This window comes from Verticillium nonalfalfae, assembly GCF_003724135.2.
Source record: "Verticillium nonalfalfae strain VnAa140/NRRL 66861 chromosome Unknown scaffold_31, whole genome shotgun sequence".
NCBI classification, from domain to species: domain Eukaryota; kingdom Fungi; phylum Ascomycota; class Sordariomycetes; order Glomerellales; family Plectosphaerellaceae; genus Verticillium; species Verticillium nonalfalfae.
This window is the reverse complement of record NW_021167256.1, coordinates 242,275-261,054: the sequence shown is the minus strand read 5'-3', so window position 1 is coordinate 261,054 and position 18,780 is coordinate 242,275. Positions and strand designations below refer to the sequence as shown.

The window sequence follows — 18,780 nt, the reverse complement described above, 5'->3', positions numbered from 1 at the left end:
AACCCTAACCCTAACCCTAACCCTAACCCTAACCCTAACCCTAACCCTAACCCTATAAGACTTATATTATTCTATAGGCCTACTTTCTCTCTTTCTAATAATATATATATTAATATAGTTTAGCTTCTATTCTAGCTATTAGAAGAGTTATAAAACCCGTACTCTTTTTAGTTTTAATTAGTTTAAGTAAGTCTAATTAATTAGAATAAAGTTCTTATTATATAGTTATAATTAGGTAGCTTATTTACTTATCTAGCTTATTTACTTATTATATATATTACTTTATTAGGATTACTATTCTAAGGAACCCCTTAATATTAGTTTAATAGTTAGAATAGAGCTAATAATAAGTAAAAAGTTAATTTAATTTAATAGAGTTCTTATTAACTCTATAGATTTTTAATTAAAGCCCTATATAAACTTAGCTTATAGCCAGCTTATAGTATACCCTGACCTTAAATCCAGTGCCACATTGCAACGATATCTTGTTTAATAAGAGGGCGAGCCCTTCGCATAGATACGGAACACTCCTACGATCTAGAAGTATCAAATGACGGTGCGGGTTCGTAATGGATGTCCCTTTCTTCAAATGCAGTAGACCTCCAGAGTCCCAATAGCGACAGTGCCGGATGGGATAGCGAGACCGCTTCCAATCTATCGAGCCATTTCGGAAACGGAAGAACAATATACTCTTGCTTACCAAGGTTTGCTTCCTCTTCCATGATCCATAGCAACAAATCGCCCCAGCTCACCGATGTATCGGGGTTAAGAATGTGGTAGACTGCTGGTTGCAGACCTCTCGTGGATGTGGCTTCAGGTGTTGTGTCTTTCAAGGCAATATCCAGGATCCCTCTCGTAGCCAGCTGCACAGGCAACCATGTCAGTGCCTCACCTCTTCTCATGTCAGGCAAAGCTTTCATTAGGATCGCTGCAGAAAAGAGAAGAGGGAATGCTTCCTTCATATTCCACACGCCATTTTGGTCACCACACAATTGCCCCACTCGGATAATTGATATTGAAGCTGACAAGGGGCCATGGGCTTCATGGAGTTGATGGTGAGCTGACGCGCAAAGCTGCTCAGCTACCCACTTCGAAGCAGAATAGCCTAAAGGCGAGGCTACCTCCGGGTCATCGTATACCCTTTCCTTGATTGGAACCTCCTTAGACAATGCTACTGATGCAGCAGAGCTCACAAAGACGAACCTAGCATTGGCTTGTACAGCTAGCTGAAGCAATCTTTGGGTTCCTGCAAGCTGGCCCTCGAAAGCTTCCAACGGGACGTTGAAGTTGACTGTCCATGATGCGTGGATGAAGATTGTGGCATCTCGGGAAATCTCTTCGATTGTTGACGTTGACAGAGTTGATTGACAGCTATCTGCATCGTAAGGCAGGCATATGATCTGACACGAGGTGTTGAGTGGTTCCAAAGATTTTCCATAACGGCTCAGTATTGATCGTGATATGCGTGCTCTTGCTTCTTCCTCTGTCGTGGCTCGGACGAGACAGTAGATCTTGTCGACATCCTTTCTCTGGCTGAGATGTTTCAGTATACAACTTCCAAGGAAGCCAGTTCCACCAGTAAGCACAACGTTACAGGGCTTTTCTTTCCATTGTGTCCGTGGCCTTGCAGAACCAGGCAGGACTTGGTACTTTTGTACCAGATGCCGCATGTAGGCATGCTGCTGTTGTGACTGCGTATCGATGCGATTTGTCTGTCCATGGCCATTTCGAACACGGCGCAGGTAGGATACGAGCCCTGCAATGGTTCTTTGGTCATATACAACGTTGAGCGGAAGGATAAAATCGAACTGTATCAATTGCGAGGACTGTAAGGCCTTCCGAATCTGAAGACAGGTCATGGAGTTGATGCCCTGACGAAAGAGATCGGCGTCGGGGTCGATATCGCGACCAACAACCCGAGACACACATCGCATAGTGGCCAGAGATAGATCGGAATCTTTCACAATATGAGAGCTTTTACGGTCGTAGTCTTTCAGTTCGTAGGCAGACTCTATGGTCGCATTATACCTCTTCTCGGCTTGCTGTCGTAAAGTCGTTCCCTTACTGCTCTTTTCTAGTGTAACTTCATCTTGGCCGAGATGGATCACGACTATCATTGACAGGGCAATCTGACCATGGATGGGAAGCGTGGAGTTGACTCTTTCAATCTCTGGCCACACGTCGGCAATAATTTGGTTCTTTGGAGCAAGGCTTCTGTAAGGAAATATCAATATACCAGGCTGTGGACGTCCATCGCCGAAGATATAGACGTCCCGCAGCTGTGGTAGACTCGCCAAGATGTCAAGTTCCGTTGTTGATGGGTCGAACTTTTTGACGTTAGATAGAACTACCTGAGCGTCCAATCTGCTGTGATACATCCAGGTATCGGGGAGAGACTTATGGGGTGAAAACAAATCAGATGTGGCGTACGAGCCGTCGTCCAAGTTTGTCTTAGCTTTGGAGGGCCAGGTAGGCTTAATCACAAGCTCCGCTAGGTCATCGTACCGGCCTTCAAACTTGACAAACTCCTTGGCATCATCAAACCGTAGGTATTGCCATTCTTTGTCGAAAGGATAGTCTCGATGTGATGAGGCCAGGAATCCGCACTCGGCGCTGCCAAAACGAGACAAAAGGTTAACACCTTCTGCAACGAGTCTGTCGCCAATAACGGTCGCCAGAGCGGCACCGCCCACGCCGACGAGCTTCATACTTTGTAGCATTCGAATGCCGCAGTCTTCTTCTGCCAGCATTTGCAACACGTACGGAACCGAAGAAAAGTACTGGATAGGAACTGTGCAGGATTTACGACAAGCGCCAATCGAACGCACAATATTTCCAGCTGTCACGGGGAGCTCAGCTTCGGGGAATAACCAGAGCATCGCGCCGCTACTCCAGCATCGGAGACAGTCGATGAGCCCACCATGATACAGAGGTGTAGTGGAGAAGGTGGCCGGCTGACTTGCAGTGTCTAGACGAGGCAAGGCACTCACAATACTGCTTGCTTGTGGTATGGGCTTTGGCAATCCCGTTGATGTACCCGATGTATGGAAGTAGAATGGTGGGTCGCGATCCCCGAGTTCAGTCTCCAGATCCGACCCTTCGGCGTGGAGTTGGGCCTCTGAGAGCATCGAAAATCGTGGTATCTTCATTACCTGAACATTGACTCCGAGCTTGAAGCTTATCGAAGTGTGGGGTGTGTTTACTAGTATGCAATTGATGTCTAATTCCTTGCAAAGATGTTCGATGGACTGCGAGTTTGACTGTGGCCTACAAGCTGTTAAGAATTGTGAATAGTTCGATTCCGCACGATCAAGCTTACGCCAAAAGCAGCACACTGTATCCAAGACGAATTAAGCCTGCCCAGACTGCCACGAAGTTCAGATCGCTAGTAGACAGTAGCGCGACTGTTCGGTTGCACGAGCTCAGAAGTGGCCGCAATGCCCGGGCTGCGAGGACCGAGCGATCACGTAAATGGCGAAAGGTTATGAGGCGAGAACCTATCTGAGCTCAGCTGATTGCCACCTGACCTCCAGATTGATCTGGCCCGTACAGAGGGGAGATTACCGTGGGTGTTCTCCGTTTCTTCAGTGCATGCAGCAAGCCCTAGAGCTGGCACGTCGGGAAAGTTGCTGGCTTGTTCGTCAATCATATCAGTGATTGTTGTGAAAGACGGAAGAGACTGAGCATCTTGCTTAAGCAAGTAGGACTGCCCAAGGGTGCAAGTGAAGTAGTTTGGCGCCGGATGATACATGTTGGTTGAATTTGGAGATATTTTCGACAGCGCGGGGATGGCGAGAACTAGAAAGAATGTTGTTTTAGGAAGCCGCGATGAGATTCAGGCTTTCGACACAATCTCTCCAGGAAATTTGCATCATGACTTGGCTGTTGGTGTTGGTTGCATGCGCTTAAGAGGATGACGGATCAAGGCTGCAATACACGCGTCATGACTGCATGCATCTGACCGCTGAGCGCTATGATGCATGTCGGCCCAACTTGGACGTGTTGTTCAACTCATTTATACGCGTCATGGATTTAGTAGCATCTGCTGTTAATTTTACACCACATCCCAATCTTATTTCCTGGGCAATTACTTTCCTCTACCTACGATTGAGACATTTTCCCTATACTGTGTGGGAAGACAATTTTTGCCCGAAAGTCATATAGCTTGTTCTAAACGCCAGCCCTCACAGCGCACTCCCCAACACATGCCGATCATGCCGACAACAGAGGCTGTCACCCTTCTGAGCGGGAAGATGATGCCGCAACTTGGATTCGGCGTTTATCTCTCTCCTCCCGAAGTATGCACACGATCGTGTTTGAAGGCTCTTGATATCGGCTATCGCCATATTGACACTGCCCAATATTATGGAAACGAGAGAGAGGTTGGGCGTGCGGTGCAGCAGTCCGGCATTCCTCGCTCAATGCTGTTTCTGACCACCAAGATTCTCACAGCCGGTCCCTCCTTTGACGAGAGCTACCGTAAATGTGTGGAGAGCATTTCGAATCTTGACCCGAATGAAGGATACGTGGATCTGTTTCTGATACACAGTCCAAACTGCGGGGAGTCCCAAAGACAAACTCTGTGGCAGGTCCTCGAGAGACTTCATACGGAAGGCAAGGCAAAGAGTATAGGTGTCAGCAATTTTGGCATCCAGCACATCGAGGGTCTTAAAAAGACCGCGAAGATTTGGCCGCCGCAAGTCAATCAAATCGAGGTGAATTTACTATGTGTTCCCTCGATGTATGGCATAACGCTAAAGCCGTGACAGCTACATCCTTGGCTTCAGCAAAAAGAAATTGTGTCCTATTGCAACGACCATGGTATCACTGTTCAAGCATATTGCCCCTTGGCAAGAGGCCAGAGATTTGATGATGTCACCTTGCAACGTGTCGCCGAGAAGCACGATGTTGCACCAGGTCAGATTTTAATCAAATACAGCTTGCAGAAAGGCTGGGTACCTCTTCCCAAAAGCGACAATCCAGCCAGGATTGAGGCAAACTTCACTGTCCAGTTCACACTCGATAATGATGATATGGTTGGACTGGATGGCCTTGATCAAGGTCGAGCGGGTGCTCTTGTTCAGGCCGTTGATAACTGAACCTGGGTCGTCAGCAGATGGACCGGATGAAATGGGTTATTTATCTTCATGCACAGCAATTACATTTTGGAGTTTTTGACCTGGGAGCCTTGAATGCTGATATTGAGTGAGGTCACACGGAAGATGTTAATAATGAGGCTCCAATAACTATGACAGTGCGATATGAAGGGTTGGCTGATCATCATTCTCAGACTATATATTATGTGCGGAAATTTGTCCTTTTTTGTACGCACGCAGCTCAGGGTGGCGATCTGCCTAGTCTAGATCTTTTATCCTAAGAATGTCTACAACCTCTGCACCCGGACGCAAGATATCACACATCATGTTACTCGTTGCTATGCCACTCCCCGAATGGGAAAAGGTTCAACAAAGTGTATGTGGGAAAATACATATATTTTATGATGGAGAATCAAGCCATTAGGCCATGTCAAGAAGAGCCACCATCTACGACCTTGATTGCCTGTCTCTGATCAATCAAGCCGTCCATAGCTGTTCCATGATTAGATCCATCAGATGACAGATTGCCATTGCCATTCAACTTTTGTTCATTTGCCACGAAGTCGACAGCAGCAGGCGCACGGCCATTCGACAACGTTGTCGTCTCTCCTTGAACAGTATATCCGGTGTCACTGGCGTCCACGAAAGCGTCAATACCCGCACCTCGCCGGGCAAACTTATTCATCAGGGCCTTGTGACTTTCAAGTGCAGCTGCCAGTTCTTCCTTCGAAACATCGTTAAGGAAGACGCAGGTTCCCATGGGGGTTACAGGTACAGCGGCGCGAAGCTTGCCGTCTCGGGTCTTGAGGATGGCAGCTGTAGCTTTTTCAAGTACGGCGGTGTCGAACTGAGGATGATCCATTGACAGCCCCGCTCGAGAGAAGAGCATCAGCAGTCTCATGTGCTCCTCGGCAGTAATAAGCCCTCGTAAACGAGAAAGAGTTGCCGAGTAGGCCATATCGATGGAGATGGCGTGGCCATGGCGTAGAGGCGGCTCGGGTACAAGCTCGTGCAACGGGGACCAACTGCTGAGGTGTTAGGTTGAACGTCGAACAAGAGACATAAGAAGCTTAGCTGACGTGTGACCATATGCAATAACTCGGTCGAGCATGATCTCGTGAAGGTTGGGGGACTCAAGTTTCAACATTTCGAAAATGCCAGCACGACAGATCTTATCGGCGGTGGCAATGAGCTCTATCGAGGCGCCATCTGCTCGTCCAAAGCCTGTGTTGATGAGATCTTCGCAATGCTTCTCTAGCAAGTCATACGTATCCTTGTGAGCACAAGATGAGATCTTAATGAGCTCGGCAAATCCATTGCGAATCTGTGAGATGGGCAGCGTGCGGAGGAAAGTAAAGTCGAGGAACGTGTGCATGGGAGCGTGGTATGCTCCCAACCTGTTCTTGTATTGTCCGTAATTGACAGCTACTTTAATGCTGACGGAAGCATCAATGAGGCCAATGACAGTGGTAGGAATGCGAATGTAGTTTGTGTTCCGTCGGTATGCTGCGCATGCAAAGCTGGCAGCAAAGGTCAGTAATCACACAGGTTGGAAAGCATAGCGCTGCGTGCTCACCCGGCCACATCAGTCACGAGGCCACCTCCGACGACCAGTACAGGTTCCTTTCTATAGATCCCGAAGTCGGTCATGGTGTCCACGATGGCAAGAAGCGTTTCCATATTCTTGGCCTTCTCGCCAATCATGGTCTTGTGAATCCTAAGCTCGAGACCGTGGTGGGCGAAGTAGCGTTCGATGCGTTCGCCATACAATGTGTAAATGTTGTGGTCCATAACGGCGAGGCATCGATTCCAAACCCGGTAGCAGTTTGCGAGATTACCGTTTGCCGTGTCGAAAACACCGTCAAGAAACTCAAAATCATACTCAATCTTTTCGTAGCCACAGACCTGGAAGCCATTGGCGTTCTCCGTGACTGACGCATTCATATCCGACATTGTGGCGGTACACTGTAGCAGCTGTAGATTGTTTTTTTGTAGGGCTGAGAGATTTATCCCGGGAAAGGAGCACGATTGATCAGGCTTTATATAGGCGCTGTCGCTGTAACTAACCCTGCTCATGTCATCGACTATCTTTACACTGAAGCTAGACAATGATGCATCATGATCTTAACAAGTATGAATCCCAATGAGTCACTACAAATGCAAGGGCGACTAAAGCGAAACTCAATAAATTCCACATCGTTGGCACAAAAAAAAACTCCCTAGTAGATCGGGTGCAAGCTCGAATCCTTAGGGTAGCGTGTACAGCCCATCTGGTACCTGAAGGCACACCCGCGATGGTGTGGTTATTGGTGCAACCCCGCAGTAGATCTGCATTCAGCTCGCTCAAGTTATACGGGGAGTCTCGCGGTGTATGCAATTGTGACATCACCCCAACTCTGGGCATGGGACGCTTGCGGCAGTTGATTCGATGGAACTCCGACCAGACTGTCTAGATCGATCTTCCCGCATCTTTGACCCGCAGCCTTGCCGAAGTAGGAGCAGAATATGATCTTGATGAATCATCGCGCGTTAAGGTGAACGTGCTTATTGCCCATGGATATGTTTTGCCCATGTTGGACGGATGCAAATCTGCATGTATACGCGTCATCGAATTTGTAAAATCACAATGTTTTCTGCAATTCGCATCGGCGGTGAAGGGAATTCCCATTATTTTCTGGATTGATTGGGTTGTTTTCTTTTCGTCCTTTTCGTATTGAATCGAAACCTCGTCTCGCATCTCATTCTCCTGATTTGAGTATTTTGGCCTTGTTCGCGTAATCACTTGGTTTTCGAGAAATCATACTACTTACAATTTGCGACTTCTCAGCCGAAAGGATGGCCGTTTTCGATTCCTCCAAGGCTTATGCCGAGCAAGAGGAAATATATTTCAACGATGGACGCGAGGTCGAGCTCCAGCGCTACGTGTGTTCTCACCCTAGTCTCGAGAGATTGAAAGGATCGCCTCAGGAGGTTCTGGCAGCCATCGACGAATTTGGCAGGCAGCGTAAGTATCTTATGAACATTGGGTCTGAGAAAGGCGCCATCGTTGCCGACTTGATCGCCAGCCTGAAGCCGAAAATAATGGTAAGCGAAGCCGATATTGAATTCTGATGCACATTAATGGTCACTAACTGCGACACTGCAATAGGTTGAGCTGGGAGGCTATGTAGGCTATTCGGCAGTCTTATTTGCCGATGCCATGCGTAATGCAGGTGGGGAGCGTTTCATTTGCATCGAGAAGAATCCCGATTTTGCCGCTGTCGCAAGGTCCATGGTCGAGCTGGCAGGATTGAGCTCCATCGTGGAAATCCATGTTGGCTCGGCAGATGTTACTCTCAAGCGACTGCATTCCAGTGGCAACTTGGAATCCATCGATCTCTTATTTCTGGACCACATCAAGCCAGCGTACCTCCCGGATTTGAAGACCTGCGAAAGCTTGCGTTTGGTCCGCCCTGGCAGCGTACTGGCCGCGGACAACGTCATCAAGCCAGGCAACCCGCCATACCTAGAGTATGTGAGGAGCACAGTGGAAGACAAGCAACAAGCGGCGCGCAACAGCACGATGGAGAACGCTGCAGCACGTGGTGATCCTAGTCTTATATACCAGAGCGAGCTCATCCATAGCTTTGAGCCTACTGGGATACCTGTGAGTCTGTTTTACCTTATACTATGGAAACTGGCTCATTTGCGGACTTTTAGGATGGTGTGGAGATAACCAAATGTGTTGGGAAAGACACGTCGTGAGCGTGAAAGCATGAAAGCGGGAAAGCGTGAAAGCGGGATTGATAAGCGATTAGGAAGTTAATCAATCGGATAAACAACCCATGTGCCAAAATGTTGCCAAGATCACAAATGCGCATGCAGTTGACCAAGGTGCAGAGCATTGCCTAGAGTTGCGAACGCTACATGTCTATGACGCGCACTTCCCCTCTCTGGAAAAGAAATTTTAGGCTCTGTGGCCGTTATTACCTGGGCCAAGTACAGGCGTTCCTTCAGATGGTGCCACTCTCACATTCTACCTCATCCTCCAGTAAACAGTGCATCGTCAATGGGTCTTCATCACAAATCAGTGACGCCAATGATCCGGCACGTCATTAAGAACATATCCCTCCTCTGCCTGAGCCTAACGTTCCTGCCATTCACCAGTCTTGTCGTTCTGGTGTGCCAGGTGTACACGATTTTGTCAACATGGCTGAACCCAAAACGTGGGGCGCCAGAAGTCGCCAAGACCATCCTGGTAACTGGTGTCAACATGAATAAAGGCCTCTCGACGGCTAGATTATTTCACAGTCAGGGCCATCGAGTCGTAGGGGCAGACACGCACCGACTGTCACCGGCACGGGTTTCCGTGGCTCTTAGCCAGTTTTATGTCCTTCCCGAGCCGTGCGACACGGAGCTTGAGCCTCTCAGCGCTCACACGACGGCGTACGTAACCTCGCTCTTGCAGATCATCACAGCAGAGAAGGTCGATCTCTGGGTATCAGTGTCAGACGTCAACGCGGCCATACAAGATGCACAGGCTCAGCAGCTTATTGAGACCTGTACCAATACGAGGGTTATTCAATTGCAAGAGACCCAAGTCAAAATGCTGCACAACAAGGCGTTGTTTATGAACCATGTTCATTCAATCGGTCTCAGGGCTCCGGAAACGAAAACTGTCTCAAGCGCTGCAGAGCTTGTCGAGTTTCTATCAGCTCGAGGCGGCTTGTCACTCAGCATATCCGGCGGTACGCAATACCTGGTCAAACCGGTTGATGTCAACGACATTGCTCGCTTCGACATGGCTTTGGTGCCCCGGGATATCGAGCAAGACACAATACAGGCGATCAACACGATCCCATTCAAGAATGGAAATCGGGTTCCGTCTTTCCAAGTCCAAGAATACATTCAGGGCAGGGAGTACTGCACACATGCTCTAGTGATTCGAGGCCAAATTCGTGCCTTCGTTGCTTGTCCTTCTGCAAGCGTCCTGATGCACTACTCGGCACTATCACCATCCTCACATCTCAGCCAGAAAATGCTGCACTTCACGAGATCGATCATTGAGAAGGACTCCACGGATTGGACGGGGCACTTGAGCTTCGACTTCATCGTCAGGTCGAAAGCCAGCAGCAACCTAGAGGAAGACCAGCATGCGGAGATTTACCCGATAGAGTGCAATCCAAGGGTACACACGGCCGTTGTGCTCTTCAACGAAACACCAGGACTGGTAGAAGATTATCTAAGTGTACTGGAGCCAGATGTGGCTCACCAGCCGGTGGAGCCTCGGTATCCTAGAACTTATCGAAAGTACTATTGGTTGGGCCAGGACTTGGTCGAGCTGGCTATCTTGCCCACCATTCGAGCACTACTCATGCCCAACGGCGGTGATACCTCAATTCAGCAGTCGTGGTGCAAGTTTTGGCATCACCTTTGCCACTGGAAGGATGCAACCTTCGAGGTAAGTGACCCGTGGCCATTTTGGTGGCTCTATCACGTCTACTGGCCCGTCCAGTTTGCCTGGTCTTTGAGAACAGCACGTTGGCAAATGATCAACGCCAGCACCGGCAAAGTATTCAAGGCGGCATAACCTTCAGGCTTTCATCGAACTCCGTCTGCTCAACCGGTATCGATGTCCAGCGCATCAACGTCCTGCGCCCCGGCTTCAGACGGCTTGGAGGGCAAACCTGTGCATGGTTCTGACACCTTGTTCAGCCTTTTCGGTAGCGAGGCGACTGTTGGAGTGCCTCTTTCCGCACAGCGGTTGTGTGAATCATCAAGAACGTCGCGCGTTCCGAGACCGGGGCGCTGACTTGGGGTGGGGTGTTGTTACGTCAGTCGTTCGACAACCCGATTCACCGTTCATGAACATTGGGTTCGGCGCATTCGACTGGACCTGGGCCTGGGAACAGGGCCCGCCGGTGGGTAATATGCCGCTATTTGGACCTCAATGACAATGTCAAGGTTGCTTGACGAGACGAGACACTTTCTGAATGTGCCACGTGATGTGGCCTGGAACATGGTGGCAATTTGCATTTGGCATGTCACGAGTCACGACAGCACATGGAAACCAAGTTGTCCATCAGCTGTCCCGACCCAATGGCAACGACCCACTTGACAGGCAAGCAAAAGTCACGAAAGAGATCTCGCCCTACCTGAATGGTACTACCTGTAAGACCATAATAAGCGGGCTGTGTCAGCTCAGTAGGCTGCATACAAGGTCGTTGCCGGCCGTGCCGAGCCAGCACATGTTGTACCGATCAAGTGCCCGCACGCCAAGGCAATACGCCAAGGGTGAAATCGCCGTCGGCAAGATTCGACGCGTGCGAGGTGGCCCGAAAGCGCGTCCATCGCCGCCACATGCAGCCTGTTCGCTGATTAAAGGCGCGGACCGAGCTTGGCAGGCAGAGCCGAGCAGATGGGTGTTGGTGCGGGCCTAGGCGAGGGCCGGGACCAAAGACCTCCCATCTTCCAAAGGAGCGATTTGGCAACAACTGAGGGCTTGATTGTAAGTATTCGAGAGCCATTATGCAGCAGTTCGTAAACCTTCTATGTCTGTTGATGCGATATGCTGGATGAGCAGAGGTGGCCGGCTGCGACGATTAGACTGCAAGTGCAATTGGTGGTCCACGCTACGAACGTGACAGCCCATCGGACGAACGAGTGCCGACAGACAACTGATGACCCGGCGCGAAGCATTATGCCATGCCGCCAATCCAGGCCTGGCAATCTCGCCGTGCTGCAATAAGGTTAATTGAGTCTTGGCGTATGAGATGAAGGTTGTCTCGGGTGGATTGCTCGCCTGCAACTGTGATGGGCCATCGATTGAAACAGGCAACGTGCCGGGGCTGTGCCACAGGTCCGCGGTGGGGCCATGCCAATCACGACTGGAAGTCAAACAGCAGTTTATGAAGGCCAACGCCTACTGGCCAGTAGTGCCAAGCATGTTGGGTCTTGACTCGGGAGGCTCTGACGCGACGGCCGAGTATGGTGTCAACCAAACCCTAAGCGGCTACCATATCCGGTTTTTCGAAGGAATTGGACCCGAAGCTGGGGCAAAAGTGATTCGTGGGACACCCCCGCGGGGGGACAATGCGGGGAGAAGGAGATGGACTGAAGGGGAGGCTGATTCGTGGACCCCATGGGGGCCATGTGGGAGCGGACGCCCTGGGGATCTGCTCCACATGGCGAACATGTTTATCTTGAAGGCCTTTCCCTCCTGTCAGACTGCCTCTGTTCTTCACCCCTTCACCTCAACTCGCGTCGCCAACCAATACACAAACCGACAACATGTCTGAGAAGGAGCAACCCGGACTCGCCCACGCTGAGAATGGCGTGTACAACCCCGACCTGGCTCTCATCGAGGCCGCACACAAGACGAGTGACGAAGAAGCCAACCTGTCGCGCAAGGAGCTCTTCTCCCGCTACGGGCCAGCCGTCATCTACAGTGGTCTGCTGAGTCTGGCTTTGGTCATGGAAGGTATGGATGTCGGCCTTATCAACAACTTCTTCGCCCATCCTGCCTACCTCAAGAGGTTCGGCTGGCCCAACGAGGCTGGTGAGAACCACATCTCTTCGACCTGGCAGGCGGCTATCGGCAACGGTAACAATGCCGGCACCATTGTCGGCCTTCTCATCAACGGTTGGCTCCAGTCTCGCTTCGGTTCGCGCAAGGTTTACATGGGAGCCATGGTCGCCATGGGCGCCACGATCTTCTGCCTGTTCTTCGCTACGAACGTTGAGATGCTCCTCGCGGGTAACATTCTCTGCGGCATTCCCTGGGGTATCTTCCAGACTCTGACAACTGCCTACGCTGCCGAGATTTGCCCCGCCGCTATCCGTGGATACCTCACTGCCTGGGTTTCCATGTGCTGGGGTGCCGGATCTTTCCTAGCTGCAGGTGTGCTTCGTGGTTCTCTCGACCTGCCAGGAGACGCTGGATGGCGTGTGCCATATGGCCTGCAGTGGATCTGGGTTGTGCCCCTGTTCTTCGTCGGCCTCTTTGCCCCTGAGAGCCCCTGGTACCTGATTCGTCGTGGCCGTGTCGATGAGGCTGAGAAGTCGCTTCGCCGTCTCGCTCGCAAGGGACACTACACCGACCAGACTATGGCCGAGCTTATCGCGTTCATGAAGCACACGAACGAGATGGAGAAGATCGAAGCCGAGGGCGCTAGTTACAAGGACTGCTTCCACGGCACCAACCTACGCCGTACCCTTATTACCTGCATGACCTGGGTTGTCCAGATTCTCAACGGTCAGGCCCTTACCGCTTACGCTGCCGTCTTCCTCCGGGCTGGTGGTATGCCCACTCACCAGTCTTTCAACTTCAGCATGGGAATTCAATCGACCAACATCGTGGGCACTATTATTGCTATTGTTCTGATGGGTCGTATTGGACGTCGTACCTTCTATCTCTACGGTTCCTCGTTCATCGGCCTTTGCATGCTGATTATGGGAATCTTGGGCTTCATCAAGACTAACAACATTCCTATTGCTGTTGCTGTCATCCTGATCTTTGTTCAGCTCACCTTCAAGCTGTCGCTGGGTCCCGCCTGTTACGTCATTGTCGGAGAGATGTGCTCCAGCCGTGTCCGCGCTCAGACTCTTGTCCTCGGCCGCGCCGTCTACGTTACGGGTGTCATTTGTGTCCAGCAACTCAACCCCCGCATGCTCAACAAGGGAGGCGATGCTTGGAACTGGGGAGCTAGGGCTGGTCTCCTCTACTTTGGTCTCTGCTTCATTTGGGCTGTCTGGATCTTCTTCTGCCTGCCCGAGACGAGGAACCGCAGCTTTGCCGATATCGACTACCTCTTCCAGAAGAAGGTGTCTGCCCGAAAGTTCGCCACTACCCCCATCGACAGTAAGTTCAACATGTATCCCATGGCTGCTTGTAACGCTGCTAACATTTTTTTTCCTAGTCTACGACCTTGCTGGTATCGGCCAGACCAACCACAAGCTGGAGGAGGATGACGCTGACGTTGTTGAGGTTCGCGAGGACAAGCGTCAGTAGATTTCTACAGGGGTGGGAGTTTATCGTTAGCGAAACACAGGCAGTGCTCTTGATTCGAAGTGCGGTGGATTAGAACAGTTAATGCATTGTTCAATCATACATTTCCCGCTCAATTCTGTCTGCCATATTTTGCAATTACTTTCGGACATACATGATGCAAGGCCCTAACATTGACGCCTTGACAGTTGGTGGGTTGGATGGGTGGGCTATGTATGTCTGGTGACGAAGTTTTAATACTGTAATTGCTTCCGATCCGAATTCACTTCTCTGATTAGCCTGGACAGCAAAGGAGTTAGAAGACTTGCTTGTGGTCAGGCATCCCTCCCAATCTCTGTTGGCAGCTGATCGGTAGAGGAAAGGGGCCGGGCTGGTGATCGTAATCGCATGAGACCATTGTCTTTGCAGTCATAACACTTACGTCAGGCAGCGGTGTCGGCCTTTGCGAGGCCCACGACATCTGGACGGCAGCCTTGGTAGACCCAATAATCCTCCTGGCTTTCCAGCTCAGTGTGTTGGTTGGAACTGTCGAAGTTTGGGAGCTATAATTCACAGGGCTCTCTACAGCAAAGGTTTTCTTTTGTAACAGGAACTGATTTCTAGATTTGGTTTCATTTAGTCCCTAAGCTTTTATCCTCTCGCTACGTACGTATGCAAAGTCGTGAAATATGCTTAGGCCAGGTTTTACGCCTTGTTCCTACTGTGCTAGAGTCCTAACATAAGCTACGGGACCTTCGTACTGATGCTTGCCGCGCACCAGATAGTAGGCCAGAGAGAACAAGGCAATGACACTGTAGATGAGAATATTCCAATTCATCATGTCGAGAGTGGGGTTTGGTGTTGGCGGCATGAAAGCAAGGACGAAGATGGTAACGAGAAACACAACAGAGGCAATGTTGATAGCTAAACCCCATCGACCGAGGCTGAACTTTGAGGGAAGTAGAGGACTGTTGGTCCAGCGTCTCCAAATCATGCAGCCGATGGAGCAGATATAGCTAGATAGAAGAGAAGTTGTGGCCAAGGATGTGATCGAATTCAGGGCGACGGCAGACCCAATGTTGATGAGCGAGAGGAGACTGGAAATGAGGAAAGTCGTAAAAATGGCGTTCAGGGGAACATCCCAGCCAGCGGGAACACTAGCAAACCAAGGGCTCAGGGGTACGGCGTTATCACGCGCAAAAGCAAACAGCTGGCGCGAGGCAGTGGCCACCATGGTGAGATTGGAGAATATGGCCATAGCGACGACAAAGACGGCCATAGCCGTGGCGCTGCTTGCCGACTGTGTCGAGTTTAGGAAAACCTGCATGAAGGGGTAACCGGTCGGGGTCTCAAGGACCTCGAAAAGGTCGCCAATGCAGAAGCAGTAGGTGATGATCATGATCCATCCTAGTCCACCGTTGATCACGGTAGTCATGATCATGGATCGGGGCAGCGTCCGCCCGGCGTCACGCACCTCCTCCGACATGTGAACGGCGGCATCGGCACCAAGCAGAGGCAAGATACCAGCGGTGATGCCGACGAGAGCAGAGCCACCTAGGCTTCCCCAGCCCCCGCCATCGAAGAATTCAGTGAAGACGGCCTTCGGCTCAGCCCGAGGAGACAGGACCCAAAGCGTTACGAGAATTCCGAAGAAGCCGAAGATATGGATGATGAGCACAAGAGCTTCAATGAGGGGTAGCTTTCTTGCCAAGATCGTGTTGAAGAGGACCGAAAACGCGGCGACAGCAATAGTGAGCAACGTACCATGCCATGGCTGAGGAACGTAATCGGGGTAGTTCAGGACCATTAGCCCTTGGATCTGCGTGCCAGAAATGTATGCCGAGGACGCGCAAGACGTTTGCCAGCCAAGGACGCACATCCACCCCATCAAGTAACTGATGAACTTTTGGTATTGAGGCGGCGCGAATTCGGAAACCCAGTGGTACTGTCCGCCAGTTGTCGGAGCCCTAAGAACTGTGTTAACAAAAACCTTCAAATTTGAGTTGGGCGGCAACAAACATGGAAGCCATTTCAGCCATGGATATATTGACCAACATGAAGCCGGCCCAGCAAATAAAGTACATCCAGATGAGGCCAGCCGTACCTCCGTTGATGAGGCCGATAGTCGAGACACTGTATGACATGTTAGCTACTTTAGGCCTCATGACAGCAATAACCTTACCTCAAAGAGAACTCCCACGATGCCATTAGAATCATGGAGAAGCCAAAGATCGATAGGAAGCGAAAGTTTCTCTACGGTACCCTCATTAGTAGCTGTTAGGCTCGAAGTTCTACCTTTTCTGTTGCTTACGTTCATCTCCTGCTTCTTGCCCATGCGATACATGTCCGCCCGATCATGAGCATTGCCACGCTTCTCGTCGATGCCATCGCCGTCCAGGTCGGCGGCTGAGCCGTAAGCCAGACGATCTTCCTTATCAGCAGACATCGTTTCTTGGATAGAGAAGCAAAAACCGAACTTCTTCAACGAAAGAATGAAACGAATATACAGAGCAGTAGGAGAACCCGGGGAAACCACGACGGCAGGGAAGGGGGAAATGGCCAAAGGTCATGGAGAAGCAGACGGTCGCACTGGGATGAAAGCTGATGTACAGGTCCCCCACGCTCAGTGTACCAGGATCCTGGCTCAAAAAAAACATGCCGGCTTGTTGTGATGGTCACAGTTCTGGCCAGAACTGGGCTGCTGCATGGCGTGTTGGACTCTGGCCAGCGATAGAACCTTTGGTGCTGTGTGGTTGGCGTCCAGCATTGCGCCTTGTGGATGGATAGCGTCGGTAGTGGAGTCCTGAGAAATCCATCTTTGCCCGTTTTGTGAAGCAGCCGAACCACAACAGGGGTCCTGGAACGTCTGCTGCCTGCAGGGGCTGGGCACCCTGGCTTCCAGGTCGACTTCTGGATCGGGTGCTGACACCTTTGTTACGCAAGATGATTCTACTGTCATTTCAGTGTTGCAAAGTTGGTTATTGGAGAACCGGAGCTCGGCGGCCAAGGGTAGTGACTGGATACCATGTATACATGGTACATGGCAAGTCGCCACCTCCCGGCCTCGCGGAACAGCGAGCTACCCTGTCGAGAGACCAAAGTCTAATCGGCGCGTGTCTCGTTGAAAAGCCACGAGATTGGTCCGCCAGTAGAATGGAAGTGGCGTCTCAGTCAGGAGCTCGTTCTTTGGGCCTCATCCCGAGCGACAGGATCGGGCTTCTCAGTACTTGAAGAGACGCATAGCCCAACTCGGCGGACACCTCTGTTACATTGACGTACGCCAGAAGTCCGAACATTTACAATTTCTTTCAGTATAGTATTCGCGGTTGTCGGCCATGGATGGGCCTCGTTTTTCTCCAGTTGCATTTGACGACCATGCGGGCCAACTCTGGATTGTTTCCATCTTGGCCTTGATATACAGCGCGCTTGTGGCGGCTACCAGGGCTTTCATCAAATTTCGCATGTATGGGCTCGATGACCTCTTCATAGCGTCAGCTACAGCATTGCACTTGGGTCAATCAATTGCTGTCTTCGCTGGCCTTAACAATGGACTGAGTAAATTCAACTCCAACACTTCCGAGACCCAATGGACTCTTTCTTCCAAGGTATGATAGCCTATAACATATTATTAAAAATACTAATAGCTGCCGAAACAGGCTTTCCTAGTTTCCGAGGTCCTATGTGTGCTCGCCCTGAGCTTGGCCAAATGTTCTGTCTTAGCTCTCGTGCTTCGTATCATCGGGTCAAAGACGGGGAAGAGCAGATCCATCTGTCTTGGCCTCATGGCCATCAGCGCTTTGTGGGGAGCTGGGGCATGTGCTACCCTGCTGGTCAAATGCCGCCCTGACACACTGTTGACGCTTGAGAATGCCTTATTCTGCCCCAACCAGGTAGGGAACTAACTTGCGATTTCGAATACATGTGCTAATTAATATCTAGAAAGCTCGATGGCTGGCCATCACAGCCCTTGATATGCTTACCGAAATCCTCGGCTGGCTTCTTGTGGTGAAGCTCTGCTGGGCCGTCAATATGTCGTTCGAACGGAAGTGTCAGGTGGTGCTGGCCTTCACATTCCGCCTCCCACTTATTGCACTTTCGGCCTTTCATCTGTCATATTTTGACAAATATTTGGAGTCGGATGAGCCCCAGTTCGGAGTTAACAGTAGTCTGTTGTTCCAACAGACGATGATCCTATGGTCCCTAATCTCGGCGACGGTTCCCAACCTGAAGAACTTCATGAAATCTTTCTCCATTGGGATGGGCCTTCCGGTGGCTTTTGACATTAGCGGCTACGGATCTAGCAACTTATACGCTATGCGGCCATTGAAGAGCAAATCTCAAGCCACGTCATCGGCCGTCGGGGGCATCACCGCCACGTCGTCAGGGTTGATGAGAGACGACGTGGACACAGAGCACCGCGCCCGACCTCAGGCTTGGAGGCCCGATCAACTGGCTCAACGAACTACGGTCATTAACCACACTGATGGTAGGCCCGACGAGGAGGAACGAAGCTCGAGGAATGGCAGTCAAGAGTTGATTATCAACAAGGAAGTGGTCTGGAGGGTCGAATATGATACCCAACGTGCATAGCAAGCATCAACAAGCAGCCTGCAGTGGGGGTGGCATGTGCATCATAACCGAAATTGATAGGAATCTTAGCCGATCTTGGTTTTCTATTCTGGCTCGTGATGAAGCGCCTAGGTGATCTGCCCCAGAGAT

At 50.7% G+C, this 18,780-nt stretch overlaps 8 protein-coding genes across 8 annotated transcripts; 5 read left to right on the top strand and 3 right to left on the bottom strand.

Moving 5' to 3' along the window:
- Nucleotides 1–2,430: 2,430 nt before the first annotated feature.
- On the bottom strand, nt 2,431–2,708 carry D7B24_005283 (uncharacterized protein; the record flags this gene model as incomplete). The annotated part of the gene is made up of 1 exon (XM_028639442.1): nt 2,431–2,708. A coding segment is annotated over one exon (278 nt), but the record flags the coding sequence as incomplete, so codon positions are not given.
- Nucleotides 2,709–4,205: 1,497 nt separating this feature from the next.
- D7B24_005282 (uncharacterized protein) lies at nt 4,206–5,099 on the top strand (the record flags this gene model as incomplete). The annotated part of the gene is made up of 2 exons (XM_028639441.1): nt 4,206–4,715; nt 4,770–5,099. 2 exons carry the CDS (start codon nt 4,206–4,208, stop codon nt 5,097–5,099), a joined length of 840 nt encoding a protein of 279 aa, XP_028496295.1.
- Nucleotides 5,100–6,132: 1,033 nt separating this feature from the next.
- On the bottom strand, nt 6,133–7,049 carry D7B24_005281 (uncharacterized protein; the record flags this gene model as incomplete). The annotated part of the gene is made up of 2 exons (XM_028639440.1): nt 6,133–6,616; nt 6,673–7,049. 2 exons carry the CDS (start codon nt 7,047–7,049, stop codon nt 6,133–6,135), a joined length of 861 nt encoding a protein of 286 aa, XP_028496294.1.
- Nucleotides 7,050–7,931: 882 nt separating this feature from the next.
- On the top strand, nt 7,932–8,811 carry D7B24_005280 (uncharacterized protein; the record flags this gene model as incomplete). The annotated part of the gene is made up of 2 exons (XM_028639439.1): nt 7,932–8,180; nt 8,245–8,811. 2 exons carry the CDS (start codon nt 7,932–7,934, stop codon nt 8,809–8,811), a joined length of 816 nt encoding a protein of 271 aa, XP_028496293.1.
- A 333-nt stretch (nt 8,812–9,144) lies between these two features.
- D7B24_005279 (uncharacterized protein) lies at nt 9,145–10,665 on the top strand (the record flags this gene model as incomplete). Its single annotated transcript, XM_028639438.1, has 1 exon — nt 9,145–10,665. The coding sequence occupies one exon, from the start codon at nt 9,145–9,147 to the stop codon at nt 10,663–10,665; it is 1,521 nt and encodes a 506-aa protein (XP_028496292.1).
- A 1,700-nt stretch (nt 10,666–12,365) lies between these two features.
- On the top strand, nt 12,366–14,085 carry D7B24_005278 (uncharacterized protein; the record flags this gene model as incomplete). The annotated part of the gene is made up of 2 exons (XM_028639437.1): nt 12,366–13,935; nt 13,994–14,085. The coding sequence occupies 2 exons, from the start codon at nt 12,366–12,368 to the stop codon at nt 14,083–14,085; spliced, it is 1,662 nt and encodes a 553-aa protein (XP_028496291.1).
- A 694-nt stretch (nt 14,086–14,779) lies between these two features.
- Nucleotides 14,780–16,507, bottom strand: D7B24_005277 (uncharacterized protein; the record flags this gene model as incomplete). Its single annotated transcript, XM_028639436.1, has 4 exons — nt 14,780–16,028; nt 16,081–16,194; nt 16,244–16,314; nt 16,373–16,507. The coding sequence occupies 4 exons, from the start codon at nt 16,505–16,507 to the stop codon at nt 14,780–14,782; spliced, it is 1,569 nt and encodes a 522-aa protein (XP_028496290.1).
- A 1,140-nt stretch (nt 16,508–17,647) lies between these two features.
- D7B24_005276 (uncharacterized protein) lies at nt 17,648–18,651 on the top strand (the record flags this gene model as incomplete). Its single annotated transcript, XM_028639435.1, has 3 exons — nt 17,648–17,666; nt 17,782–17,951; nt 18,001–18,651. The coding sequence occupies 3 exons, from the start codon at nt 17,648–17,650 to the stop codon at nt 18,649–18,651; spliced, it is 840 nt and encodes a 279-aa protein (XP_028496289.1).
- Between the last annotated feature and the right edge of the window lie 129 nt (nt 18,652–18,780).